The 24,046-nt window shown below is 35.1% G+C and overlaps 1 protein-coding gene across 2 annotated transcripts; it reads left to right on the top strand.

The window, feature by feature from the left end:
• Window positions 1–339: 339 nt before the first annotated feature.
• LOC136409098 (protein FAM107B) lies at window positions 340–23,966 on the top strand. Of its 2 annotated transcripts, none has more exons than XM_066390412.1 (5): window positions 340–619; window positions 12,624–12,708; window positions 21,182–21,389; window positions 22,057–22,225; window positions 23,452–23,966. In XM_066390412.1, the coding sequence occupies exons 1-5, from the start codon at window positions 542–544 to the stop codon at window positions 23,530–23,532; spliced, it is 621 nt and encodes a 206-aa protein (XP_066246509.1). In that variant the 5' UTR covers window positions 340–541; the 3' UTR covers window positions 23,533–23,966. The 2 variants fall into 2 exon arrangements, with proteins under 2 accessions (XP_066246509.1, XP_066246508.1); XM_066390411.1 differs by lacking the exon at window positions 340–619 and adding an exon at window positions 12,419–12,574.
• The last annotated feature ends 80 nt before the right edge of the window (window positions 23,967–24,046 follow it).

Genomic DNA, 24,046 nt, shown 5'->3' with positions numbered 1-24,046 from the left:
TTTTTGTTGAAAAAAGACGATGATAGAGGGCAGCTTCTTTATCGCGCGCTTGCAGTGATAACGCTCGGACTTTGATTTTGCCACAATCACATGTTTTGAACTTTTATTCGTTGGATCTCACGGTATGTATTAACACCATCCAATGCAAAATTATTATTAAGCCGATTCGGAGTATTGTTATTTAACGTCTGTTTCTGTTTATTCTTAAGTTTCCGATAATCGCAGGCAATAAGCGTGTTATTGCTTTAGGTCGGCAGCAACAGATAAAACTTTAGCTGCCAAGTTAATATCGAATATCGGAAAGAAATAGATTTCAGTTTTAGAGTCCACGTAATCGCAGTAACAACACCAATTTTTGGCAGTTTTTAAAGACGGTGATGCGCGAAAAGCGACACGCAAATTCGAGCGTCCTTGTCCCAATGTGTGGCTTTTTTATTTATTAGTATTCAACCGGGCAACTTTTGATTCGGATTGCTTTGAAACCGGTTAGTCAGTTCCTAATAGTTACATTTACCCATGGTGTTTTTTCACACGGTGGATCATGTGCCTATTTTGTTGCTGCTGCAGGAAAAAACGAGATAAGGATGGAAACGGCAATTCCGACGTAAAGAACAGAGAGGTTCATATCTATTTTTGTATTTTTTGTCTCCGACTTGACCACACTACATGGAATGGAAAGTAGAAAACTACTGAAATTACATAGGCAAAACGCGCACCTTAACGACCTGTAGAATTTATTTCCTGGTTACAAGACATGTCCTTACCATGTAATTACAGCCATTGTATCTGATTTTATTATGCCCCTGCCTATGTTAGCAGAGAAATATGATTCTTTCAACAAGTACCTGTTTAAGTGTTAAATTATGTAGGTTCCATTACTGGTTTTCAAATTTACCTATATTTATTCTAGGGAAGTAGGTTTATTGCATGTTTGATTATAATAAGAAATCCATTAATTTTGCCACTGCCAGGTATCAGTTAGAAAAGTTGATGGCATGTTTGCACAGGAATCGAGCGTTTAAGTAGAAATGAAAAGATATTTTAGGCGACCCGGAGACATGTGTTTTTACTTATTGGCTTCATCAGGCACGTTAAACTAGGTTCACTCACGTCATGGTGCGTTAAAGTAGGTCCACCCACGTCATGCTGCGTGTGTCTGAAGACATGTTTTTCTTTTCTTTTATTTGAAAATAATGCCTTACATACAGGTAGAATGGCCGTGGAATTGCACACTATCTTCAATTCAATCAAAGTAGGTGCACAGACATGCTATGCATGCTCGAAGAAATACGGGAGGTTTCAGAATTGTATGGCACTATTTGAGGTATTCTCTAATGGAAAAGAAAAAAACAAGTTCATTTAAGCATGTGTCCGATCTCAATCGATAGGGGAGCTGCAGAATGTTAAAAGTTAATAAAAAATTAGGTTTTTAGTTTATTGTGCTTGGTCTACTGCAGATAGAGCTTTCAAATATATGCGTATTAGGTAATAGGTGATGCTTAATATGAAAGTAGATTGTTTCCAACTACTACACAGGATGGTTTATTTTTTGAGGTTTTGGTCCAAAAAACCTTTTAGAAAAATTTGTTTGTGCATCACTGGTGAATTTTATTATTTTCCGGAAATTCTTCAAACTATTACCTAAATTTTATCTCCCTTGATTTTTGGCAGAATCCTCACAAATTGATTCATTTATAAATTTAATCAAATCTACGGGTTTGTCCTCGCCCCTGAAATTGGTGAGACTGGATTTTACCACAAAAGACTGAATAACCGATACCTGCATGTAGTTCCCTCTTTTTCTTTCCATTCTTCCCATCTTGCATTTGTGTATACCCTCGGACATACACAACTTTGATTTATTTTCTATGAAAGCCTGATGAAGCCAATGAGTGAAAACACATATGGTTCTTTTGCAGACTCTCATTGTCGATTTCATATACTGCCAGATATATTTTTTAAAAGCTTCGCGTACAGAATACATGCTCATAGGGCTCTCGTAGACTACATAATAGAAAAAATTGGCTTAATCAGATTAGGGTGCCTCTTCGCATTAGTGCTATCCGTCAGTCTTTTTTATCGGCTTTTTAGAAGTGGTGGAACTATCGGCCGATTAAGGATTTGTAACTGGCCCTTAAATAGACCACCCTCTGTACACACCAGTATCCTACAGGGTGTTTCAGGAAGAAAGAGTCATAGGTTGAGGGTGAATAGACCACTTAAAATGTAGTTAAATGCAGCCCTAACTTAATTCTTTTTCGAGATAAATTTTAGTAAAATTCGTCGAAAACACAACTTTTTATCTAAACCTACTATTTCTGGACATTCTACTATTCAAAACACAAATACGACTAGATTTTAAAAATCTACGTTAAATTTCTTATAAGACAGGATAGTTTCCGTTGGTAAATTTGCCTTTTCGAACCCAACATAGCCGCCTAAAGAATAGGAAAATCTGAAATTCCACATTACCGACTTAAGACTCAAAAATATTTTGGTTGGAAATACCGCGCCAAACAGTTAAAAATAACAAACACAAAAGTGGGTATACTGTTTAAAAGTATAAAAAATAAGGCAATTTTAATTAAATCCTCAAAGAGATGATTGGGAAATTCATTGTGGGAGTTACCATTGATTAATACCAAGAAATGTGGAGTTTCAGATTTGCCAATTCTTTAGACGGCTACGTTGGGTCCGAAAAGGCACATTTACCGACAAAAACCATCCTATTTTATAAAAAAAATTATGTGGACTTTAAAAATGTAATCATATTTGTGTTTTAAGTGGTAGGAAGTGGAGAAATAGCAGATTTAAATAAAAAAGTCGGGTTTTCGGCGAAATTTATTAAAATGCGTATATCTTGAAGAAGAGTTAGGCTAAGGCCCTGATTTGGGTTGCTTTTAACTGCATTTTAGATGGTCTATTCATCCTTAACCTACGGCCGTTTCTTTTTAAAATACCCTATATAAAAGTTTCTATATTGTCGTTCCCGTTTTTGTCAACAAAGACAAGAAACAATTAGTAATCGTCTTGGACAATAATTGCACAATACGAGTCAGTTAGTTGTCAAGAAAGTTGTCAGTTTGTACACTTCTGGAAAGAAGCGTTTAGGCAACTAACAACTCGCATTGGGTGGTTTATAAGCAAGAAGCGGTTCAATGTATCTACGTAGGTACTTAACAAAACCAAAGGTTAATGACTTGCCTTAAGACACAGTCTCATCTCTGGTAGTTAATTACGTATGGGTGTTGCAAATATTATCATTAAGTTCACTAACCATCCCACATGTCATCGACTGTTAAGTTTACTATGCATCATGTTTACATAATGCTTTACACATCAAGTTTTCGTCAAGCAGATGACGTTAATTCTGCAGATATTCGATATTCGATACCCATCGGAATAGTTTTAACTGTTTTCGTATCGCATTACTGGCAACCACCAGGCCAGAGATTGCGATGCTTATTTGCACTGTTTTTGTTCATTCCAAAAAATCTTTTTTCCGGCATTTTCGTTAAATTTAAAATTATTAATCTTTTTCGTTTCGATGATATTCACATGCGAAAAAGTCGACAGATTAGAAGTATTAATAAAAGAGCAGAGGGCCACTTATCGTGATTGAACTGCAGCAGGACCCAAAGAATTATGGCACACGTCAGCAACGAGTTGGCAAGATTACCAGAAAATCATTTTTCAATTTCTTTCGAGACATGAGAAAAAAACGCGGTATGACAATAACGGCGCATGTGAGGAAAGGAGCTGAACATGGAGAAATATATCTCAAAATCAAAAGGAACCATATTGCAAGTAGGGTTCATGCAGAAGTCATAAGAAGAGCAGAAGCTGACGAAGTAGTTCAGTGCATCTTTATCAGTAGGTCTTCCAGACCATGATGATAATTTGCGAAATTTGAGAAAGACCATATGCGGTATTAACAATGATGATGCATGCGACGGAAAGAAGTGAAATATAAATAACCATGTTTTAAAGCCAAAAAGAGCCATATAGCAAGCAGGAAATGAAAGAAGAGCAGAGGCAGATGAAATGGTCGGAAGGGATCAATATCAGTTAATCATCCAAACCATGCAAATAGATAAATCCTTGCAAGAGAGACATGAGAAAGAACATATGAGGTATGACAATGATAATACATGCGACGAAAGAAGGTGAGATATGCAGAAATATATTCGGAAGGATCTATATTGCAAGCAGATTTCATGTAAGAAACGCAAAAAGAACGGAGGGTGGAGAGGTAATCTCAACGGATCAATAACAGTTAATCATCCGGAACAAGATGACAATTTTTTCTAAGATATGAGAAAGAACACAGGCAGTAAGACAGTAACGACGTATTTGAGGAAAATAGTTGAAATGGAGAGGAATATGTCTTAAAGCCGAAAGGATCCGTATTGAAAGCAGAGTTTATGCAGAAGACGCAAGTAGAGCAGAGGCATGAGAGGTAGTCGCAGCGGAACATTATCGGTCAATCATCCAGACCATGATGAAAAATGGTATCGATGACAATAATGTCCAATTATTTAATAAAAAATTTAATAATCTTGTTGATACTTTCTTTTTAATCTTTCGACTAAAAACTTTTTTCAAAAAACTCCCTGAAACAAATTCTTAGAATAAATAAATAACCTTTGAAATATTATTTACAATCCTCATGTCCATCCACTTTCGTAATACGCTCTTGTTCGGTAATGAAGCAGAAACAGCAGCTTCTTAATCATGGTTCATTGGGTTTGCTGATAGCAGCAAAAACTTTCTCCGGTAATAAAATTACGTTTTTCATGTCGCGCACCTGACTTTGGTACCATATTTGAATAAATTGCCGAGGACTTTACTCTGTAGGTAGACCTATCTAAAGCGGAACAGACAGAGGTATAAAACCGCTTGTGAATATGCCAATTCCATTAGCGAAACCAAACATTTCCTAGTTTACATTCCTGATTTTAAGGATACAATAATATTTACACATAACTTAAGGGGCAATTATTGTTTTCTTGGCTAAAAATAAATGCTTCTGGGAAGACCTAAGCGGAGCGTAAACTTTGGTTTTACAAATGCAGAAGCAAAAATTGATACTTTCTATAATAAGACTGCGAATAGAGTCTAACACTGCAATGCATGAAATATGCAGTGATCGAGATAAAGCAGGCACTTATAATAGCAAAAACGTATAGATTGACCATTTGTTTTAGATGTTATACGGTTATGTACTTTCTATTGCCAATTCTTGTCAGCTAACAGATGATGATAATTTATTGCTTAGTTTGACAATAAATGCTGTGAAACGGAATTGTAAAGTCTATAGTCATTAAAATATCTTTTTAAAGTCACAAAGAAATACATACTACCAACTTGTTTAAACACTATAGCTTTAACGTATAGTACAATAATGCAGTTAACCTTGTTTGGGCATACTCTCAATAAATCCCATATTCATCAATAATAGTATTTGCTCGTAAGTAACAGTATACCGGCCTTGGAATACTACTTATTTAACTGCGATATTCTAACAACCATACTACTTAATGACTTTGCCTGTGATCCCCATTGTTACCGATTATTTTCCATTTTTAGATATGAAAACGCAATTTTCAGTAATTAGGTACACCAATGACGATATGAAATGCTTTTTCTATACAGGATGTTTACTAAACATACGACGTAAATTTAAGGGGGCATTCCATGGGCCAAAACAAGAAAAAATGTTCCTATAAAGATATGTTCAAAATCGCTTCGTTTTCGAAATACAGAGTGTTTAAGGAACATTCCTCGTTTCTTCAATGATGTTGGGCAGTGATTTGGGTTTTAGATTGGATTGTGTGTGATAATCATTTAAATCCATCTTTGCGCGTTTTAAAGCGTTAATTCCGTTTATTCAATCAAATATGAATCGAAATTACTTTTTAAAAATTTATTGGAACAAAATCCAAAAGTGAAAAATATAAATTACTTTTCTACATAATCTCTCTGATATAAGAATAGATTTTTCCTATCGTATTGGAAATTTCTTAATGTCCATTGCCGTAAAAAGAAGCGGGACGTGTTTGCAACTAATCGCGCACGAAGCCCTTAACACCTGCATCGTTATTGAATATTTCTCTTCCCAGTGCCTCTTTCAACGGATCAAGCACAGGGGGATAAGTCCGGACTGTAGGGAGATCGTTCCAATGGTCCAATGAATTTCTGCCAACTTTTTCCGAGTCAGGTTGGCTGTTGTCTCTGTTAATTAGTCAATCAGAAAATTAGACACGCATCTGCCGGATTTTTTCCGAAACTCTGGCTCTTTTGTAATGATGGACTCCCATAGCTTATGCATACCTCACCTGCAATATGGGCAACGGTTAATCGGCAATCATGTTCGAAAAAGTGGCGAACAGTGGGGATGTTGTTCTCTACACTGGGCTGAGAACGGTGAGCATAAGGCTTGTTCACAACTGTTTTTCGTCTCTCCGGAAATTTCTTGTCATACGTACACCTGTTTTCTTTAGACAGGTCTCTCTAAAATGTACTTCAAATCTTTGAAGGATTTCCGCTGATTTTACATCTTTATATGTAAGAAATTTGATAATAACGTATTGTGCAGCCTGAGAGTGTACTTTGTGCTCACTCATGGTGATGCTAACTGAAAACGCGGTTCATATTTGATAGACCCTCGAATTAAGTTTTCTCCTCCTCTCACCTTTCTCTTCAAATGACTCTCACAGGAGCTGCATATACTCAAGTGATGTCTCATCGTCCTCACTTTCGCTCTCTAAAGGACGAGAAAGTTATTTAGGGATTTTTTCATATTTTTTTTTGGAGGGGAGGGGGGATTTGGAGTTTGGAGAAACAGATTTTTGTTTTTTTTTAAAGAAGCGTTATTTGTTTTCTGGCGGGCGTTTGATGTTTCTAGGGATTATTTTTTTGGCAAGGTCTCACTATTTAAGTTTACGGTTGCCCATGGTTGAAAACACTTATGGGCCCCGATCTTCAATTTTGCCTTTACATCCCTCAGAAAAGCTTGCAAACCCATTTCTAAAGATTCAACTACTTTCAAACAATGTTTTTTTTTATGTATTTTGAATACTAGAAAAAGCACAAAAAAATTAATTTTTCTACTTCCGAATCAGTGAAAACCAAAAAAAAAATTATTAAGTTTGTTCAGAGATGTGCAAGATTTCGAATTAAAATTTTAATCTCGGAAACGAAATAAAATACAATATAAATAGTAAGGAACAGAATATTTATTGTTGTATTCAAAATAATTATAAAAATTGCAAAAATTTACAGGGCGTTATTATTTTTGTGTAAAATTTTAATGGATCAGCCTCGTAGGCACACCTCTGAAATTTCTGGATGAACCCTGAAATGAAGCGACTCAGGATATAGGTTTACACGAACTTTTTTCTTATTTTGGCCCAAGGAATGTCCCCATAAATTTGCCCTGGATGTTTCAGAGACACTCCTAAGATAGGAATTTAGACCAATTTGTCCACTACTCAAAACAACATCTACGACCTCTAATTTTCACGCCTGTAACTGGCTGGTGCGAGCAGTGTAGGCGCGTCTTAACAGGGACGTTAACAAACTGCTCTACAATCTATCATTTTTACTCGACGCTGCATGCCTTAATTTTTCCTCAGTATAATTGTTATTAATCTACATCTTTTTTTCATATCCAGTTCAATAAACTCAATTATAATCGAAAATATCAATTTCGCAATTTAAGAATAAGCCTGGCTGGTATTGGCGGCATAATGCCAACGTAGTCGACCGTTTCAAATTAGTTTTTAGGCCTATATAGTGCCTTTTTCAGCCATGATTTGTGGATAATATATAACCGACATTTATGCAATATGCAAAGCAGTTAATTAGGTATCTAAAAGCGAATTCCATAATTATTGCATTCCTTTTACGTAACGATACACTTGGTGGATTTTGTGCCAACTCTTGCCATTACAACGCAAGAAACGTACGTATTATTGTTAACAAATTTGCAAATAACGTGGGAAAGTTGGAATATGATTCCTAATTACATTAATTTTATAAATAAATTGTAGGTGTAATTCTAATATTGGTTTAGACCGTAAAACAAATTTCAGAGATTTGTGTCTGTGAAAACAGCTATAACACGTACAATAAATATTATTTGAACAATAAATATATAGTGTCATGTAAAAAGAACGCATCATATGGAATCTCTTTTCAAATTTTGACTTCCCCTTCCGACTTCACTCTAAAATGATAAAAAATGGAAATTTAAAAAAAAGTGACCATATAGGCTACTTCAGAATTGCACAGTACATTTCAAGTATATATTTTCTAGTACAAAATAAAAAAAAGGTCATATAAACATGTGTCCGATCTCGATGGATAGCTTAGTTCTAGGTTCTTAAAAGTTAAGAAGAAATTTTTTGTTTTACTGTCCTTGATTTAGCAAATAGAGTTTTAAAATTTCATATGTGAATTAAATAAAAGGTGCTGCTTAATACGAGAATAGATTGTCTCTAACTACTATACAGGATTTTCTGAGGTTTTAGTCCATAAAATGCTTTAAAAAAAGTTGCTCGTAAGCCACTGGTAAATTTTAATATTTTTCTTAGGTTCTCCGTTCTATTATTTAAATGTTTTTTCTTTTGATTTTCGGTTGACTTCTGTTCAGTTTCCTTATAAATTCATAAAGTAATAAATTCAATCAAATCTACGGACCCCAGAGTTTTTGGAATTTCAGAAGTCCATGATTCCTTAATTGTTGTAATAAACCCCTTTTTTTTTAAAATGAATGGATTTCACAGTATTATACTGTTACTTAATCTTTCATGTTAGACAAATTACATATTCGTGTGACCGAATACTGTGAAATCCGTTTAATTTTCAAAAAATAGGGTAAAGAGAGACAAGGAGTGTTGAGGGTTACTTCAGTGGGTGAGAAAAAGAAAAAAGGGAGCACCTGATTACAACACGATATATTACAGACTAACTGTTTAAAAAGAACACACATCCAAAGGAACACTAAAAAACGCTGACCTCGCATATACGTTTGGCGGGCCGCCTTATCAATATTATTGCTTTTAGGCAAATTAAGGTTTTCTTTCTTCAATAAGGAGTTATAGAATTCCTTAATTCTGAGAAAAAATTCGAAAACCAGAAGTCCGTAGATTTGATTGAATTTATTAATTTATGAGGAACTGAACAGAATTCAACTAAAAATTAAAAGAGATCAAATCTAAATAATAGTTTGAAGAACTGAAGAAAAATATAACACATCACCAGTGGCGTACGAGAAAATTTTTAAAAAGAATTTTATGGACTAAAACCTCAGAAAATACAGTGCCCTGCATAGTAATTGCAGGTAATCTACTCTCGGTTTAAGCAGCACCTGTACTTAATACGCATATAAAATTTAAAAGCTGTATCTGCACTAAATCAAGCACAATAAAATAAAAACCTAATTTTTTCTTAATTTTTAACATTCTGTAACACCCCTATCAATCGAGATCAGACACATACTTAAATAAATTTGTTTTTTATTTTGTACTAAAGAATACATACCTCAAATAGTGCAGTACAATTTTGAAACATCCTGTGAATAACTGTGAAATGGTAACTTTTTTACTAAAAATTTTAAAATTAACTATTATTTTTCAACATTTGGAAAAACCATAAAGAAAAAGTTCTTTAATTTCTTATTGTTTACTCATGTGCCAGTTTTCAAGTTCCTCGTCTTTTTTGTCTATTTAATAGTAAAATGGTTACATGATGTAGCCATTTTAGGCTGATATTTGTTTACAAGTCTATTTCTGTATTAATTAGCTATACAAAAATACCGCAATAAATTGACCTGAATACTCGCTTAATAATCTAGATCAACTTTGCATAAAGGCGTGCGTAGCCTCTATAATGTATTAGGTGTACAACTTTGCTTCCGCCGTTTTTTTTCCGAATTTCGCGATTTTATTGTAAAAAACTAATTATACCTTTAGGATCCAAAGTATTGTCCATCGCTGGCCACTACTTTCTCCCATCTTTCGGGCAGCATACGAATCCCGTGTTGAAAAAATTGGACATCTTTTGAAGCGATCCACGATTCTATCCAATTTCTTACTTCTTCATAAGACCGGAAGTGTTGGTCAGCTAGCCCATGTGCCATGGATCGAAACAAGTGATAATCAGAAGGAGCTAGGTCAGGAGAATATGGCGGGTGGGGTAGGACTTCCCATTTCAATGTTTCCAAGTATTTCTTGACCACTTGCGCAACATGGGGTCGAGCATTATCGTGCTGCAAAATCACTTTATCATGTCTCTCGTTGTATTGCAGCCGTTTCTTTTTCAATGCTCGGCTCAAACGCATTAATTGGGTTCGATAAAGAGCACCTGTGATTGTTTCAGTTGGTTGTAACAGCTCATAATATATTACGCCGAGTTGATCCCACCAAATACAGAGCATGATTTTGGAACCATGAATAGACGGTTTGGCCGTCGACGTGGAAGCATGGCCGGGATATCCCCAAGTCTTTTTGCGTTTGGGATTATCGTAATGAACCCATTTCTCGTCCCCAGTCACAATACGATGCAGAAATCCCTTCCGTCTTTGCCTTGCAAGCAACTGTTCACAAGCGAACAGACGCCTGTCAATATCTCTTGGTTTCAACTCGTACGGCACCCAATATCCTTGCTTCTGAATCATTCCCATGTCTTTGAGGCGTTTTGAGATTGTTTGTTGAGTCACTCCCAATGATTGTGCCAATTCTTGTTGACTTTGACACGAGTCTTCGTCAAGTAATGCTTCCAAGTTCGCATCTTGGAAAACCTTCTTTCTTCCACCGCTATGTTGGTCTTCGACGTGAAAATCACCGTTCTTGAAGCGCTGAAACCACTCACGACATGTCCTTTCACTAATAGTGGCTTCCCCATAAGTATCTGAGAGCATTCGATGAGCCTCAGCAGCAGATTTCTTCATATTGAAGCAGAAAAGTAAAACCTCCCGCAAATGACGAGAATTTGGCTCGTACACTGACATTTTCAATTGCGAATAACTTTATGATGAAGACACAAATAGACTAATATTTTTATGAGGTTATGTTAACAGGTGCCCAAGGCTCCTGCATGCCCACATGGGGTTATTTATTTCGATCATTACTTACCGCTACATACATCTATTCAAAAACGGCGGAAGCAAAGTTGTACACCTAATATTTTAAATTTTCTTTAAAGGTTTATTTATTACTGCTTTTCAAACAATTTTTGATAATAATTCTATTGCGTCAAACTAGTTACTTTGACATAATAAACCAATTTGAATGTCTTGAAAATACAAAAAAAAAATTAAAAATTTAAGATTGTCCGAGAAAATTGAATGTCGTTATATGGATAAAAAATAAGAAATTAAGAAACTTGGGAATTTTTCCTAAAAAAATTGCAATTTGACAGTTATAGGGAGTCATTCCTCTTTTCACTCCAATGCAATTTTCTATTATTTTTGAAGCAAAACCGAAAGGCAAAACCCAAAATGACCTAAATTTACAGATAATTTTTTTTTCCATGTAATGAGTACTTTATGTGTGACCCGGTATAATAAACTGGAATGTAAATATTGAGCAATATGCCTAACACTAAACATTACATAACATTTCTCATCTACACGAATATCTGTTTAAAGATGCCTTAGCAGCCCGTATGGGCATCATTAAGTTTAATTACCCCACTAAAGACTAGTCACACCATGTATTTAATCCTACGTGGCTTTATGTAATGCCCCATTATTGCTTGTAATGGACGTTCTATTGGTGACAATTAAGACCCCAGTTGGTTTTACAATAAACAATCCGGTTGTTTGTCAATATTACCTTTCCTTTTGTTAGAGTGCTATAATATTTGTCGGTAATTGTTGAAGATAGAAGTGTGTAGTAAACAGACGGGGTGTGTTCCTAACAAGCGTCATACTTCATGAACAAATTTCCCAATTAATATGCCTTTATCTATCTAATTATCTAGGTAATTTGCCATATGATGCATCCTAAATAATCACTTATGTAATCATAACCTTCATCGGCAATGCACATTGTTCTATGGGGTGCCTATAATAAATTTTCAATAAATTTAGATTTTTTTTTATTAGTTCCTTTCTCAATTCTGCCAATTTTATCCGCTAATTAGTATACAGTAGATGGGATTTAATTTCGTATTTTTCTCGTCGTAATTCTCATTAGCCATTCTGCCTATTTGTATAAAAAGATCTTATCAGAACATGGCAAACAGTCACGCTTTATGAAACTTGTTCAAGCTATAGGACCCACTTTAGTTCTGCCTGAACTCATTTTTTTGGTTACAGTACCTGTGTTCGATTCACTGTTCAATTAGAGAGTTGTGAGGGTGTGAAACGGGATTGTGAAGGTTGAAAACGAGGACACTTAAAAAAAAAAAAAAAATTTAAAGACATATGGATGAGGATCACAATGATCTCGTTGCAACTAATGGCAATAGAGAAATTTCTGAATTGCCTCATAAACATTTGAAAGAAGAGGAGTTGCAGGAAAGTGACTCAAAGTTGATGTTTTCAATTGGGGAATATGGGAAAATTGTAATATTGTGAATTATTTTTGGGCTTTCACGTAATTCGTCTTTTGCAGGAGTCCAACTCAGGGGTCCAGAAGTTCGTTAAAAACAGCACTGTTGAGGAACTTAAGCTCAAGTTGGAAAAAAAAGAATTGTTATGTGAGTATTTTAGGTAAAAAAATCTAAAGGTTATGTGGAAAAATCAAAAATAAGAAATAACACGAAAATAAAATAACTTTCTTGATGGTAATTTATTTTGTGTTTTTTTAAAATTATTTATTGCTATTTTTTATAAATCAAGAGCAGCGTCTGGCGAAAATATTTTTTTATTTCTTATAGTAATTGACCTTTTCACATTAACACTTCATCTCTTATTTTGTTTTGTATTTTTTATTATTTCTCATCATTATATTCATATATTTTCTTTATTAATATTTATCATTTTTAAAATTTTATTTTATCTGATGTTGTTTGCTGCATAAATTCATCTTTAGAATTTGATTATTTGTGATGAGTTTTATGCAGAAATTGAAAAATAGTGTATGCCAAAAAGCCTCAAAGTTATGTGATGATTGTTGTTCAATTTTGTAGAGCAGTTGTTTTTGATTCACTACTGTTGTCACGTTCAGAAAAAAATCGACAAAAGCCAACCAAATCTTTGAGTAATGTATTAAGTGAAGAAAATTATTAATGAGCAGATGTTAAGTAAGAAGAAATTTAGAGTATGTTAAGCGAATCCTAAACTAGTTTGACAATTTCAGCTTTAGAAAAGAAGTTTAAATGAGGTAAATATTACTTTCGAGACAAAAATCTTTGGCAACTATGTACGAATTCCCCTTTCGTTTAAGTTAGTAGTTTTATAAATTTAATTTTACCGATCTCGCACTTTTAACTACTAAACAAAAATTTAAATCACAATTTTTCAAAATTACGCACTGAAAAACAATAAAAAATAAGTTTGATTTTTCCTTGCATGGAAATTTTATACAGGGTGTTCTTCGGCGAGAGGAACATATTTCAAGGTATGATTATACATATAGCTCATTTTCAATAAAAATGCCATACAAGGTATTCATTTCAAAACAAACCACTCAAAATGTCTTTTGATTGGAAGGAAAATTAAAAAATAATAAAAAACGTTCATTTAGATATCTACTGGGAAGTTTAATTTGACATTAGAGAGAATTGTATCAGTCACCCCTCACTTTGATATTTCAAATGACCCCCCCACGGAGTGACACATCATCACAAGTGAAATTCAATTTGCTATATAACTGTACCAAGAAAACTGTAATCGGTTAATGGAGTCGGAAGTTATAAGGAAAAATATATACTAGTGCTAATAGCTTATTGAAAGCAAATAATGAGCCGTTATTAGCGAAGTAATAAAAAGCCTGTTTTCAAATTCTTCACGAACATTTGCCAAAGTTTGTCTAGTAATATTTCTACATTCCTAGAAAATTCTTTGTTTTGATTCTTGAATACTTTCAAATGGAGTTCTTAACATTTTAACATTTTAAATAACTCCATAAGAAAAAGTCTAGTGGACTGAAATCTGGAGGTGGACCTAGCCAGTTTAATGCACCTCTTCTATCAATTCATTTTTCCGAAAATCGTTCGTTGAGCCATTCTCTAAACAAACTGTATCATTCTCTCGCTAACAATGGTTCATATTTATTTAATACAATGAATTGTTTAATTTCAATAAGCTATTTGCATTAATACACATTTTTCCTTCTACTTGATGGGGGGTGCCAGTTAAAATATCGTAGTGAGGGTAGCTGAGGATAAGGAGGTGACTGATACAATTCTCTCTAATGTCAAATTAAACTTTCCCTTAAATATCTAGACTTTTGTCCTATTTTAAATTTTCCTCCCAATAAAAAGATAATTTGGGTGGTCCGTTTTGAAATGAACACCCTGTATAACTAATGGTCTGATTTTTACCTGTTTTAGAGATATTCGAAAATTGCACTAAATATTCTTGATTTGCAGACAATTTGTTGATTGTCAAAAATTTATCCAAGTACATACTAAACGCAAATAACATAAATGGAGTTTAACTATTGATACGTTTAATGCAAAAACAATTCAAAATGTGCCCCCCTCCTTTCGAATACATAATCTGCTTCGTTGAGAAGTAAAGTGAAGAGCGCGACCAATTTCCCGCAGATTTTCGCGCATGGATTTGCACGCTTCTCGTATTGGCCTCATCAGTTCTTCGATGGAGTTGATGGGTAGCGAATACACTTGAGATTTTAGGTGACCTCAAGCGTAAAAATCCAGAGGTGGGAGGTCTGGGTTTCGCGGAGTCCAAAAGGAAACGAGGGAAGTGGCTAGTTTCTCTTAAAATTTCGTAAATTCTCACAAATGTTCTATAATTGGGAATTTGTCATTCTGGAAATCGGCATTGATATGACCTAACCGCTTCAAGTGCATTACTATTAGCTAGACAATCACGTAAAAACCATGTTCGCATATTCTTCGTTAGTAAACATTACTGTAAATAAAAACACGCTCACTTTACTACTGTTACGGCTTTAATTTGATGAATTAGAGATAACATATGTTGACTTAACTTTTTTCAGTGGATATGCAACAGAGCCGCTAAAAATTAAGAAAAATATAAAATTTGAATATCTGTAAAGCAGTTAAAAATTGGATCATTAATTATATGATATTTTTTTATGGAAATTAACTATACATATAATCATCTTTTGAAATATTTTCCTTTCGCCATAGAACGCCATGCAATGTTTTATTTAGTTATTTTATTGTTACGTTTTGCAAACGCAACAAATATATAAACAACATAATATATACAAAATAAACAAAGAAAGAAACTATTCGTGAAAAGAAAAAATGTCACTTAATATTGTCATTTGCAATGGCGGCCATCTGAAATGAAAAAGTGGTCCGGTGATGCGTCATCATACTTAGGCAAGAACACAGCAATTATTTAAATTTTAATTAGTATTCTAAATAACAGCTAAAAGGTGGTCATTAAAAAGGCTGAAGTAGACATTAAAATATCAAAGGCATGGCTTGGATTAACTCATCAGCTGTTATCTATTTGTTAGATGTTTGGTGGTAAATAGCGAATTATTTAATCAACGCCTTACCTGTCCGGTTCACCACCTGTTGTAAAGTTTTTTGAATGTTTATTCGTTATTTGTAATATGTTTGAATAGAAAGATTATAGAGCACAGAGGAATTTTGCACAATTAGAAGAATTTAGCAAGCTCAGCCCCACACCAATATTTACTCAGGTATATGAGAGCGAAATGAACTCATAAGAAAGTTATCATAAGTGAATCAAGTGAGGATTTTACAGGTTTTTTTAAGTTCGAATCTAATCTTATTCACTGATTCGCAAAATCAATTTTGCTATCTGTAGTTTAGTAATTGATTTCCCTCAAGTGTAAAATCCTCGTGATTCATTAACGGAAATCTCTATGAAGCTATTTCAGGGTGCCAGCTCAACCATGAGGATTTCGGTAATTACAAAAGTTACGAGATCAGTGCAAATGAATTTTAACCGGGCGATATTTACATGCATATATTTTTTTAAGAGTTTTTATATTGCTTGAAAAGATCCGTTAATTCATTCTGCTATAACTCTTGCCGGGGAGGATTATGTTGGATTTAATGATCAGTTCACTTCACTGCTGTTTATTACTTTCAAGGGAGTTTTAATATTTTACTCACCGTTTGTAAAGTTTCCACTTCATTCCCGTTTGGTCCATGAAAGTGAGTTTAAAGCTTAGAAAAAATGCACCAGACCCCACCAAATTTTCATGAAGAAATAGCACATAATGGTGAGCGGGTTGGTGTCTGTGTGGACACCGCTGTATCTCGTTTATCTTCACTTGAAAGAGGCATTTTGTTAATAAATTTATACAAATTTTGGCAACTGTAGGTTACGTTGAGCGAAATTCACTCGAACTGTCAAGAATGTGTTTATCAAACAAAAGTCAAACAATCAAACGTCATTTCCAAGGCACTCTTTCTGAATTTTTGCTAGTTGCTCCAAACTAAATGACCGAACCTTAACATGTGACCCATAACCAGAAACAGAAACCGTTTTTTTTCTAAAAAAGTGCCTTTTCTAAAAAAACTTTGCCCTAACTTGACCGACCTGGTATTCATTAGGGTTATCGAGATCTCCACGGTTGAGCTTCAGAAACGGCTGCCCTGCATACATCGTGGAATAACCAGATCAAATAGATTCAATATCTGCATACTTCGACATATGTAGAAAAAATACCGTAACAAGTGTATTCTAGATTCTGAAATTTCATCCCTAAGTTCAACCCCCTTTGCATGACAATTGCAACCCCTAGATTTGTAAATTGCAAGTATGGATATGTGATACCACATTTGAAAAGTTTTTTCATTTTCCATTCAAAACTGCTCTAGTTTTAAACTTTGCTGCAAAGAATGACAGAAAAAAAATCATGTAATTGACGAAATTCTCTACAACAAACTAAAGACTTAATAACTAATACCATTTCATCATTGATAATGCAATAAAATAATAAAACAAATCAATCTCAATGTACCTCAAGTTAACTTTTCTAAATCGGTGGGTAGGGAGGTGAGGATCGCTTGAACGGCCAACACCATTACCTGATCTTACTCCACTCGACTTCTTATGGGGATATGTGAAGAGTATTGTAAACAGAACTAAACCACGTGATCTGGCTGACTTAAAATGAAGAATAACGCTCTCGATTAGATCGGTTACGCCTCAGATGTTGATTGACATTAGAAGACATTTTTATTCACGATTAGGATACTACCAAGAGTTTCGAGGCATGCTTTTTGAACATCTCATCATAGTAGATTCAGATTGATTTGTTTTACTATTTTATTACATTATCAATAACGAAATGGTATTAGTTTAAGTTCTTAGTTTATTGTAGAGAATGGCGTCAATTACATGAATTTATTTTTTTCTATTATTCTTTGCAGTAAAGTTTAAAACCAAAGCAATCGTGAATGGAGAATGAAAAGGCCCTTCAAATGAGTTATCACTTCTAAGGTGTTATGAGGCATTACTTCCAATTCGAAAATTTGGGGGTTGCAATGGTCACGCAAAGGGGGTTGAATTTAGGGATGAAATTTTTGCATTACAGAATGTAATTTTTGAATCCAAAGTTAACGTGTTTCGGTGTTTTTTTCACATATATTGAAATATGCAGATATCGAATTTATTCCATTTCGCTCTTCCCACTTATACGGGATGTTCAAGCTAACTCAGAGCCGATCAAAATTGAAAATAATAGTTTTATAGACAAATACGGTTAAAAATTTGGCACGCCCTGTAGTACGATTATCCTATTTCCCTAATGGAATTAGCAATGTTCCGAATGCATTAAAGGTTGAATTGGATTAGAAGGATGGGAGATTAATTGGATTGCTCGATAATCTATTGATTGGGTTCCAAAGCCTCTGAGCCTTAGAAGTCTTCAATGCGTGCCAATCTGGCAATTGGAGAAGAATTTGGAGAGAGCTTTGAGCTAATGCCAACGCCGTTTTACAGGAATTGGCAAAATCTAGCCATGACCGCAGTACTTATCTTTAGGTGCTACACCCTTTTAACATCAATATACTTTAGCTTATAGGTGGATGGATATATATAGCCCTGCAATTTTCTAATATAGGGTATTGCGTGCTGACCTTCCCTGTTGGAAGGCGTATTTACCAGAAGGTCAAGACTATATAAGAAATCGCCCTCTCTCATTCCATTTGGCATCAACGCTATTCCACCTAAGGCAGTTTCATGGGCCTCAAAGATGACCCAGTCCTATAATGGACTTAAGATAATCCATTATACATATAGTTTCCATTTCCATCACAGTCGAAATTATATGTGGGCGAGTGTATCTCACATGGATATACATGGGGCTCGATTAATCAGTGCTTCAGTGCGCGTTTTCGTCCTCGAGTAGTCAGAAGTGAATCGTCGCGAGACGTGCCGTGGTCTCGAAAGTGAAAACAAGACCTCCAGGTGGGATTTCGAACTAATTTTGGGTACCCAACAGGTACCTGCACCTGCATCTTTTTTGAAGCCCCAGGTACCGGTTTATGCAAGACGAGAACTCGCGGTCTAAGCTTATTACGAATTAGAAATTTTGTTTCGTCTTATGTCAATTTAGTGTAAGGCGATTAAATATTATGGCTTTCCCCATTAATTATGCGTGTAAAGCGTTTCCGGATTATTTCATAGTATCGGATATGTTAATAATGCTCAGCCAGTTCCTCCAGCCCGGCGGCGATCTATCTATCAGCGATTATTTACCTTCATTTACTTTCGTTTTCTTATCAACATGTAAATAAAGATAGTGTTTATGTGTGTTACTCTCATCTCAGACCTGTGCATGCACAAGCAGAATCGTTGCGCTACAGGGTGGCCAAGAGAAATTCAACCACGGTTTCTGTTTTTGGAATGTACGAATCTCCTTTGGTCGCATTTAGCAAGTGTTCCAGCAGCGTTAGTGCCTGCTGGGCATTCCTTACACGTTCGGCATACAAGAAAATTCAGATAGCAATAGTAACGGTTCCTTTGTCCCCGTTGGACTTGACATAATTCCCTTACTTAAACGGCCAACACACGCAATCGTAGTTCGTTTATTTAGTTAAAAGCGGCGGAGGAGTTCAATGGTTTTTTTTAAGTATCTTTTTTGAATTTTCTCCAGAAATCCAGTTTTGTGATGAGCCCAACGAGGAAAGAAGCCTGACACTTCTGTATTTCCTTCTTACTTGTCCCTCTATGCTACCTTCAGTTCCCTCGCTTTTTACTAGCTAGGCGAGACCCCGCCATAGGGGAGTTCTTTCTTCGGAAAATCTTCGAAAAACCTTTTTGTGTGATGCGGTAGACCTGCGATCACTCATCCATTTGCTAACCACGCTCGACGTTACTCTACTTCGGTTATCGGACGGGAACCGGTAGACCAACGTGATATGCGTATGGCTCTATAATAAGGCTTAAATGAAGGTTAAATTCGAGATATTTAATCCCAATGTTTTAGCAGATTTAAGCCCACCCGACTTAAGTTATCAGTCCAAAATTAATTGAACCTTTTTATTGGAATTTCAAGCGTATTCTACTGGGCGCAACAAACTTTATAGGCTCCATCATAAAACACTTTCACTCTTTTTTTATTTCCTGTCTTAACACCATATTCTTGAGATTAATCGCCTGCTCGTTATCCCAAACTGCAATCCAAACCGGTTATGCACAGGTGAAAAGCCCACGCTGCCCAGAATTGTTAAAAATCTCGGAAACCGCATGATAAAACCAGTTGTCAGTCAGTCACATGTTGAAGCATGCAAATATAGTTACCACCTCACTGTATAACCTAGTAATTGTTTTATAATGTAGATAATTGTACGTTATTGCCGCGAGTATAATTGGATTTAAAGTTGTAGGTATTGGACGTGATAAGGACAGTAGTCGTGGAGATACGGAGCTAAGTGCTTCATTCTGATAACAGTGGAACATTTTTGGAAAAGGCGTATTTACCTTTGTGGTTTGAGTGCTTGCTTATTATTATGGGTATCTCAGATGCAGTTGTGATTATTCCGAGAGGTTGGTTTTTCAATCATCAACTGCAAGTGTACCAGCAGTTTGATTTTGACTTAAGATCCCTGGGTACTTAGCGTTACATAGCTTTTGCGGAATCTTAGAAGAGTATTAGGGCGAAAAAGGAAAACTAATGTTACATTTGGGTGTTTGTTGAAAACTGAACGGTTAAATAACAAGTTGTTACCAATAACTAAAAAATATAGATTTATTCGCGAAATGTAGTTTTGATTTTTCTGCACGTGCAACCCATTATAGACACTGGTGGAGATTGTTGACATTTTGGTGAACTATATTTGTTTTACAGATTATAATTTTCGCACGTTCATAGTGTTCATTTAGTTGTTTGTTATTCAATTTATTACATATTCGAAAGTCAGAGAGTGTACTATATTTTTAAAACTTAAAACCCCTAAATACTCAGCATTACATAGCTTTTTCATGGATTTTACAAAATATTTGGGGGAAAAAGAAAATTTTATATCATTTCTCCATATTTATTCAGAATTTCATTGTTAAAAAATGAGTTATTAGTAATTGTAACAAAAAAAAAATGGACTCACTACCGAAATATAATTTTTCATTTTTTTTGTATAAGGAACTTATTATACACACTCAGGCGAAATTGTTGACATTTTGGTGGACGCAATGTGCATTGGAACGTATAATTTGAGCCATTTTATCATATTAAATCTTGTGCTCATTTATTTAGTCGTTTATCAATTCGTTACCTACTTCAAGTGTGCTATATTCCCTCCCTATTTGCGTTTCCAGAAACTTTGCTTTTGGCATTGAAATCTCTAATTCCTAGAAAGTCGCCATTGTCGTATTTTGAAAATCTGTACGGTTTCTCTTAAATCGAGCTCTATACCAAACCAACCTTGAACCCAACGCTTTAATCCCATTATGCAGATTTTGTGGTTTTTCGATACTTTCACAGTCGCCTGTTTTTACCTTATACTTCTTACGTAAGGTGAACATTAAAAATTAATTAAACTACTCATTCATTTGTTAATTATATTACGTTACGATTTTTGGTTGTAGTTAAACCACGCTCCATTCTTTCATCTCCATCGGAGACGAACTCACCCACTAGACAGTTAATAACAGGAGAAGGTATGATCCCAGAGACTAAAGCTCCACACCACCTCACTGACGATGGGTTAATAGCTCCCAGGAAGCCTGCCAATCCTGTTAGAGAGGACCCAGGAAGGCAAAATCTTCACCGTGAACTACGTTTTAATCAAAAAATGTAAGTGTACTGACATCGAAGACACAAACCAAAGAATCGGTTTTCCATAGTGTCTTTATTTTGGAATTTTTGTGCATATGTCTCTGCTCTCAATGTGTAATGAAAAAACTATGTCATCGCATTTTTTCCGGCAATAGCTTCGCTTCTGGCACTCACCCACGTCATCATCATTAGTGGAACAAACACAAGTGTTCTCCAGACCCCCATGCATGCGGACTTATATCCTGGATCTTTTGTTCCAGGACCCTTTACCCCGTCGGAAGTATTTTGTTACCGCATTTCACCGCTTTCAGCGTTAATGTTAATAGTGGGGCTTTGATATCCGGGAGATTTCTGTATTAGAAATCTATGAAACCCGCAGTTTAATGTTTTTCAAACGGAGGAAACTGATATTAATAATAAACCAATAAAGTGTTTTGCATCTGCACATTTTACAAGAGCGGATGTATTGCTGCATTACATCGAGAGCCGAGGTTTTGTGTCGTCATATTCATTCGAGTTAATGAGCTTACATTGCGTACCGGATGTTTTTACCTTTTTGCTTGATTTTTAGTTTATGGCAGTCATATGGTTTATAGGAGTAATATAACTGATGTTCATAATTAATTGCACTAATCAGGCAGCAGACATTAAATTCTGAATTATCTCATATTATTTTTGTTTTTAGGGGTAAAAGTGTGCTCAACCAGAAATCGGAACTACAAAGGGCGTTGGAAAAGCACAAAGACAATGCAGCGAAAAAGCAGTTGGAGCACCATATAGCTGAGAAGACCCCCGAACTCGAAAAGGTGATAGCCGATAGGGCGAGACGGTTGGAGGGTCCACCCAAACAAGAAGTGAGGATCTAATAGGTGTACAAATAGAAACTGAGCATTTTTTGATTAAATTAAACTTCATTAAAAACTTACTTATTGGAAATGTTAATGATCAAAATAATCTCCATTACTTTCTATGCCATTTTGCCATTTATCGGGTAAATAATGGGTACCTTTGCAATAGAAACTTAGTGGTAAGAGAGTTATCGAGCCATTTCGGAACATCTTCAACTGTAAAGAATCGCTGATCAGCTAGATGAAACTGCGTTGATTTGAATCAGTAGAAGTCGGAAGGGATCAAATTTGGAGAATATCCCATATGCTGAAGACCTTCCCAGCCTAAGGAGAAGATGAGTTCCTGGGTTGGTTTTGCTGTATGGGCACAAGTATTGTCATGCAGCAATATCACTGAAATGGCCCTTTTTCTCCAGAGCCTTACGTAATTTGATCATTTGGGCCTGATAACTCAGCTGTAATGGTTTGACCAAGTTCTAGAAAATGGTTGTAAGCGTCTCCTTTCCAATCTCATCAGACACGTAATAAAACTTTCTTAGCCTGAATATTCAGTTTTTTAATTGATATGGATGGTTGGCTTGGGTTAACACATGCTTTTTCACCCTTAGGATTGTTATAGAGAAAAGTCTTTCTTTTATCATCCGTTAGCTCGTGGGGAACTCATTTTCCTTCCTTTTGAATCTTCCATATTACATAAAATCAAAGTGAAATTACTTGTTGAGTCACTTCTAATTGTTTTGTAAGATTTTTTCAGTTTGACATGAATTTTTGTCCAGTAAAGTTTGAAGTTCATCTTTAAATTTTTTGCCATACCCGGGCGTGGATCGCCCTCAAAACAGAAATTTCCCTCACAAAACCAATTCCTAACAGTTGAAGCCCTCACAGTTGAGTAGTGAACAGAATTATCTCCCCAAGCCGAATTAATCATCTCTGTAGTTCAGTCACGTTTTCGTTTAGTTTAAAACAGAACAACACTGATATTTTGAAATTTCGCCTGGAAACATCCACTTTGTAATCACATTTTATGCACTGAATAGCAGCTCGTAGGCAACTAAAATTTTTATCATATGAAGAGCAATGATTAAGCCGCACATGCTCAGAATTGCGAATCAATTGGATGCGTCCACGTATGTTTTTAATGCGATTAATTTGAGTGCTCAGTTCCTTTTTCTACACCTATTACTTTGTTTATTTAAAAAAAAACAACACATTTTTGTGTTCTAATATTACAGAATGAGGAAGACAAAGTCATAAACAAAGAGTTTCTTCAAGCCAGAATGAAACTGAAAAAGTCTACCAAGGATCCGAAGTAAAGAAAGGCGTTGAACTCTACAATAATGTAACAAATGGTTGAATATTTTGCGTATGTAAGCTCATTTTTTAATTGCGAAATTTCTACCATTGTTTTTTTCTGGACAAAATTCTTGAATGTTGGAAAAGCAGATCTTGATTTGAATATTAAGGACGTTCTATTAATGATCGAAACATTAATTAATAACTTATTTAGTGATTGTTTTGTAATTTGTAAGTAAGGTTAAGCTTAATACCTAACGAATTATATACATTATAGTGCGCCTATCTTTACAGTTATGCCCATATATTAGACTAATAATATGGTCAATGTGATAAACGTGTGGAAATGTGGCCCTATAGGCATGTTGCCTACTTTTTAAGTTTTGATGTATGTAGGTAGTTTCGCTTTAAGGTTGTAATAATAAGAGAAATAAACGTATTTTTGTAAACGTTACTCTACATCTACGGGTGTTTCATTCATTCCGAGACAATTAGTAGCCTAAAACCTGATTAGACCGTCTTGTGGAAAGAGGT

The sequence above is a fragment of the Euwallacea similis genome, chromosome 5 (genome assembly GCF_039881205.1).
Source record: "Euwallacea similis isolate ESF13 chromosome 5, ESF131.1, whole genome shotgun sequence".
Classification (NCBI taxonomy): Eukaryota; Metazoa; Arthropoda; class Insecta; order Coleoptera; family Curculionidae; genus Euwallacea; species Euwallacea similis.
The sequence above is the reverse complement of the archived record's forward strand: the minus strand, read 5'-3'. Positions and strand labels throughout refer to the sequence as shown.